General features: G+C 54.8%; 1 protein-coding gene across 1 annotated transcript in view; it reads right to left on the reverse strand.

The window, feature by feature from the left end:
* Positions 1–1,993: 1,993 nt before the first annotated feature.
* ALDOA (aldolase A, fructose-bisphosphate) overlaps positions 1,994–6,532 on the reverse strand; it is an 18,072-nt gene continuing 13,533 nt past the window's right edge. The window contains 9 exon segments of the mRNA XM_011933518.1: positions 1,994–2,291; positions 2,379–2,578; positions 2,730–2,904; positions 3,015–3,098; positions 3,424–3,584; positions 3,702–3,756; positions 4,721–4,932; positions 5,016–5,148; positions 5,342–5,495. Of these exon segments, the coding sequence (XP_011788908.1) occupies positions 2,196–2,291; positions 2,379–2,578; positions 2,730–2,904; positions 3,015–3,098; positions 3,424–3,584; positions 3,702–3,756; positions 4,721–4,932; positions 5,016–5,148; positions 5,342–5,495 (1,270 nt within the window). The 3' untranslated portion in view covers positions 1,994–2,195.

Below are 6,532 nucleotides of genomic sequence, written 5' to 3' on the forward strand. Positions count from 1 at the left end.
CCTGCCTCAGCCTCCCGAGTACTGGGTGCCACCATGCCTGGCTAATTTTTGTATTTTCATGTGTTTATTTTTTTAAGACAGATCTTTGCTCTTGTCGCCCAGGCTGGAGTGCAATGGAGCAATTTTGGCTCACCGCAACCTCTGCCTCCTCTGTTGCCCAGGGTGGAGTGCAATGATGCGATCTCGGCTCACTGCACCCTCCGCCTCCTGGGTTCAAGCAGTTCTCCTGCCTCAGCCTCCCAAGTAGTTGGAACTACAGGTGCACACCACTATGCCTGGCTAATTTTTGTATTTTTAGTAGAGACGAGGTTTCACTATGTTGGCCAGGCTGTTCTCAACTCCTGACCTCATGATCCGCCCACCTTGTTGTCCCAAATGCTGGGATTATAGGCGTGAGCCACTGCGCCCAGCCTAGGACCACGTTTTTATACTTCTAGAAGGTTCTAGGTAAGTCCGTTCTACCTGAATCACTGCAGATATTCTCTAGGTCCAGAGAGCTGATGTAGTTACTGTACACCCCAGCCTGGGTCATTGGGGAAGGGCTCCAAGTAATGGCACAGCATGCTCATTCTAGCTTCGTGGAAAGCAGCAGCTGCAAAGGCTCAGTTCTTGACCTGGTGCCTGAGCTCTACCGCTGAACTTCTGTATCTGCATTATCAAGGGGGTGTTGGAAACAATTCAAGGTTTTTATGGGATTCCATAGCCCAAAGGAGACTAAGAAGCCCTCTCTAATTCCATCTCCTGTTAAAATGGGAAAACAGGCCGTGCGCGGTGGCTCACACCTATCATCCCAGCACTTTCGGAGGCCAAGGCGGGCGGATTACCTGAGGTCAGGAGTTCAAGACCAGCCTGACCAACATGGCGAAACCTTGTCTCTACTAAAAACATAAAAATTAGCTGGGCGTGGTGGCGTGCACCTGTAATCCCAGCTACTATGTAGGCTGAGGCAGGAGAATCACTTGAATCCGGGAGGGGGAAGTTGCAGTGAACATAGACCGTGTCATCGCACTCCAGCCTGGGCGACAAGAGCGAAACTCTGTCTCAAAAAGAAAAAAGATGGCCAGGCACGGTGGCTCACACCTGTAATTCCAGCATTTTGGGAGGCCGAGGTGGGCGGATCACGAGATCGAGACCATCCTGGCTAACACGGTGAAACCCCATCTCTACTGAAACTACAAAAAAACTAACCGGGTCTGGTGGCGGGCACTTGTAGTCCTACTAGCACTTTGGGAGGCTGAGGTGGAGAACCATGCGATGTCAGGAGTTGGAGACTAGTCTGGCCAACATGGAGAAATCCCGCCTCTACTAAAAAATACAAAGATTAGCCAGGTGATAGTGGCATGCGCCTGTAATCCCAGCTACTCAGGAGGCTGAGGCAGGACAATTGCTTGAGCCTGGGAGGCAGACATTGCAGTGAGCCAAGATCGTGCCACTGCATTCCAGTCTGGATGACAGAGTGAGACTGTCTCAAAAAAAAAGAAAAAACAAGAGATATGCATTGAGCATCCTTTCCACCAAGAAACAGTTCAATCTTGGGCAAAAGAGCCTTAGGTATAAGTTGAAAATAACAGCATCTACTCATATAGAACACCCATTATGTTGCCCAGCTCATGTCACTCAGGAAAAGTGAGCTAATTAGTGGGTTTCTGTCACAGGGGTCTTCTGCCCCCCTTGAGCTCTGGGCCTAAAAGTGAGGCTGAGGCTGCAGTCTCGTAAGACATGAGCAGTTACAACCATACGCCCCAGCTGTGAGCCCTATCTGATGCTGCTAGGTGAAGGGTCACAGCCTGTAGTGGCTGGAAGAAAATGTCACAAGCTCTCAGCCTCTCTCAAAGCCCTGGCCAAGTATAAAACAGAGCAGGAAGGTTCTTTCCCCTTTCACCCCTTTACTGCCCCGAAAGGAAGAACAGAGAACAGGGGCTCTTTCTTCTTCTGGGCTCTGTTGCCTCCCCAGGCCCTCCCCTGCATTACACACAAGACACGGATGGCCGACTCCCCCTTAAATAGCTGTTTATTTGGCAGTGTGCTGGAAAGGGTGATGGACTTAGCATTCACAGACGACACCATACACCACTGTCACGAGGGAGGCAAGAGCGCAGGCAAGCCAGTCTGGAGGCCCGAGGAGGAGGCCCCCTCTTCAAGAGTGGGAGGAGGCGGGGCCTGGAGTGTTGGGGGCAGCCTGGGAACACCTCTGCTTAATAGGCGTGGTTAGAGATGAAGAGGGACTCGCTGGCAGCTGCCCCGGCATGACCGCTCGGGGTGTACTTTCCTTGACAGGCAAGGCTGTTGGCCTAAGTGGGGAGAGGGGTGGAGTGAGAAGGGCTCTTCTCCAAGTCCCGTCCACCCAGAGACCCTGCCCACCTCCTGCCCATCCTTACCAGGGCTCGCTTGACGTACTCCTCCTGTGCAGCCTTCAGGTTCTCCTTCTTCCCACCCCAGGCCTTCAGGGCAGAGGCCTGCAGGGCTCGGCCATAAGAGAAGGTCAGGGCCCAGGGCTTCAGCAGGGGGCACTTGTTAATGGCATTGAGGTTGATGGATGCCTCCTCCTCACTCTGGCCTCCAGACAGGAAGGTGATCCCTGTAGAGCAGGGGCGAGAGGCTGTGGTCAGAGACCCAGGAAGCTGGCAGGAACTGGTAGAAGCTGCCATGGAAATCTGTCCAAATGGGCATAGGGTTGTGGGTAGAGCTCATCTACTGCCTAGAGGTCAAGATGAGAGTGTGGGCCTCACCAGTGACAGCCGGGGGGACTGTGCGGCGCAGCGCTGTGACGGTCGCCATGGCAATCTCCTCATGAGAAAACTTCTGGGTGCAAGCGTGGCCTGGGGTCACCATATTGGGCTTCAGCAAGGTGCCTTCCAGGTAGATGTGGTGGTCGCTCAGAGCCTTGTAGACAGCAGCCAGCACCTGGAGCAGAGCAGGGGCATGGTGGAGTAGTGGGGTGGAGGGGAGGATAGGGGTTAGCCCCTGGGTCCCCGCTCAGTCACCTTGCACTGGTCAGGCAGGCAGTCACTTACCTTCTCAGTCACATACTGGCAGCGTTTCAAGTCATGGTCCCCATCAGGGAGGATCTCAGGCTCCACGATGGGCACGATGCCATTCTGCAGGGTGAGAGACAGGGTCACTGAGGCCTCCTAACCTGGAGTCCCACCTACAGCTCTCCATAGTCACTGTTTAAAACCGTATCTCGACGATGCCAGGGACTCAGGCTTCAAAGCCCTCAGATTACAGGAGACAGGCGCCTCCTCAGATTCACCCACAATCCCTCCTTAGCCCCTCTGCCTCGAACAGCCCTTGAGTGTCCTCCATGGGCCAAAGCTGATGCTTGCTTTAGGGGAGATAGGCATCATGGCGGGTGACTGGCAAGTTAACGACACTGGAACCAAATGAGGTGGGAGGTGGCCTATTGGGGACCTGCAGGCCCACCTGCTGGCAGATGCTGGCATAACGGGCCAGGACATTGGCATTTTCCATGATGGCGAGGGCTGAGGGAGTGTGTTCCCCAATCTTCAGCACACAACGCCACTTGGCGAAGTCAGCTCCATCCTTCTTGTACTGGGCACAGCGCTCAGACAGCCCATCCAACCCTAAGAGAAGATGGAGGGGTCAGAGCACGGTGCGGAGGGGCATGTGGTTTCCACTCCTCTTGGCACCCAAACCTACTCTGGTTGGGTTTGTAGGGCAGAGAATCAAACAGTTCTCACCTTGGGTGGTAGTCTCGCCATTTGTCCCTGCCAGGGGAACCACGCCCTTGTCTACCTGTTGGGGTCGGGGTAACAGCATTAATACACAGGAAATGACCTCTAGTACCCTTCCCACTGTGTACAGTGGTGGGATCTCAGCTCACTGAAGCCTCCACTTCCTGGGCTGAAGTGATCCTCCTGCCTCAGCCTAAGTAGCTGGGCATGAACCTCTTTCCTCTTCTTTAGCCCCAGTCTTCCCCCCAAATTTACTTAATCTCTTAAATTGCATCTCAGGGCTGGCAAATATTTTCACTTAGTTACAATTAAAGTATTTAGTTACTTAAGCCAGGCGCGGTGGCTCACGCCTGTAATCCCAGCACTTTGGGAGGCCGAGAAAAGCGGATCACGAGATCAGGAGATCGAGACCATCCTAGCTAACATGGTGAAACCCCGTCTCTACTAAAAATACAAAAAAAAAATTAGCTGGGCGTTGTGGCAGACGCCTGTAGTCCCAGCTACTCGGGAGGCTGAGGCAGAATGGTGTGAACCCGGGAGGCAGAGCTTGCAGTGAGCTGAGATCGCACCACTGCACTCCAGCCTGGGCAACAGAGCCAGGCTCTGTCTCAATAAAAAAAAAAAAAAACCTACTTTAGTTACTAAAATACTTAGTTACAATTAAATTAAATTATTTTCACTTAGTTCACTTAGTAACAATCCTCTGAGACAGGATACACTGGGATGTTACTTGACAACAGAAATGTTGAGTGAATTGGGTGTCAGGAGACTGGGGCTCTGCCACTTACTCTGAGCAAAACACTTCACTTCCCTGAGCTTCTGAGATTTTCATCTGTAAAAGGGGAATAATACTGTTCTCTTAGAATTGTGAGGATTAAAAATGTCGAGTAAATGCCCTAAGCCTGAAGCAGGCTCCATGCAAGTCTCTAGGCCTCCAATCCAGCATTCATTCCCTGCCTCACTAACCTGGATTTCCTTCCTCCATTTTCATCTCAAACCTCACGTCCTGAGGCCCTGCCCCTCACCTTGATGCCCACAACACCGCCCTTGGATTTTATAACTTGGGGGAAGGGACGACCATCATCCGCCTTCTGGTAGAGTGTCTCGTGGAAGAGGATGACACCCCCAATGCAGGGATTCACTCGGTCGTCAGCTGTCAGCAGCAGCTGGCGGTAGAAGCGCCGGTTCTCCTCGGTGTTCTCGGTGCCAATGGACTGCAGCCTCTTGGCAATGCTCCCTGGGAGTGTCACATAGGAATTAGGGGACCAGCCTGTCACTCCTAACCCTGCACCCTCCACCCATTCTGTCTCCTGCCCGCACCAGTGGACTCATCTGCAGCCAGGATGCCCTTGCCGGGTGCCACGATGCGGTGAGCGATGTCAGACAGCTCCTTCTTCTGCTCCGGGGTCAGCGCTGGATATTGGTAGGGCATGGTGCTGGTGGTAGCAAGTTTCTGGGTACAGGAAACAGGGGAAGGACTAGTTAGCTGGGGTTTCCCATAATCTCCCAATGAGCAGGGCTCCTCGCCTGGAGGTCAGGGAAACGTTCCCTACCTCCCCTGCCCCACTCCCAGCAGGCCCTGGGGCGCTTCTGGTCCCCAGCTCTCCCGTAGGCCCAACTTCCCTATGCTAGGCCTGCCCCTGTACCTTTCCTAACTCTGTCTGGTGCTGGGTGTTGCCCAGCTGAGGGTGGAGTTGCACACTGGCAACTGGGGGAAAGGAAAAGGCCATAGCCATAGACAGGTGGGTCATGTTGAAGCTGGACCCTTCTGGCTTGCGCCTTGCCATGGGGTCACCTTGCCTGAAAACAAAACCGAACCGGAGTATTTTAGAATGTAAAGATTGAATCGAGCAGAGTGCCCAACACCCTCGTGGGAAAGGGCCCAGATAAGGGAAAGGTCTGTGCTTCAAGCCACACAGCAACCCCGGAGCCAGATCTGAGATTAGAACCCAGCTCTTCTGACTGCCACTGGGGTGTTCCTTCCAATCCACCCAAGATCCCAGGGCTGGCCCGGGCTCCAAGTCTTCAAGGACATCCCAAGGTCAGGCTTTTCCCCACAAGGGAGGGGGCGGGTGGTAGGAAAGGGGTATTAGGAAAAAGGTAAGAGAGCAACGAGAAGCCCAGGAAAGGGCGGCCGAACAAGCCCTAGCCCGAGGCAAGGAAAGCGGTAAGCTTTGCCGTCGCCCCTGCTCCTACGGGGCAAGCGCCTTCCCCTGAAAAATGCTCCTGTCGCTTCGCACGGCTGCAGCTGTTCCGGGCTCAGAATCAAGGTCGCCCGATAAGGAGAGACAGGGAAAGTGTTAATGGGGCATCAAGCACCGTCGAGGGGTTTCCCCTCCTCACGAGGGGCGCCCCGTTTCCCAGGGCAGAGAAACCAGCCTCCAGCTTGCGAGAACCCTGGGGCTGTACACGGGCCGGCCCCCACCCCTCAGTGGCTCTTAGGATCCCCGCCAGGGCTAAGGGGCCCTAATCCTTTGCCACAGGGGTCCCTGCAAGAAAAGGGGAGGGGAATGGTCCTTCATCTCATCCGGCTTCCTCCCCCGCCATGACTCAGCACGCGCTGCCGCTGCATTGCGCAGTTACGGGACCTCAGGCTGGAGGAGCCGGAGAGCCTGTGTGTGGCTGGTAGTAGGGAGACGCTGGCATGGGGTGGGGGTGCTCCACGAGGACGCCCAACCCGCCACTGTCCCCAAGATCCCTCTCCAAGGTCCCTGGTCCCTGCCCGTGAAGAGGGGCGCTCACCTGGCACAGGAGAGGGGCGGGTGTGCAGGGTGCGGCGGCAGAGGGCGGCGGGCTGGCGAGTGGACTCAGGGTGCGAACGCGGAACTCGTCACCAG

This window comes from Colobus angolensis, unplaced genomic scaffold, assembly GCF_000951035.1.
Source record: "Colobus angolensis palliatus isolate OR3802 unplaced genomic scaffold, Cang.pa_1.0 Scaffold128, whole genome shotgun sequence".
NCBI classification, from domain to species: Eukaryota; Metazoa; Chordata; class Mammalia; order Primates; family Cercopithecidae; genus Colobus; species Colobus angolensis.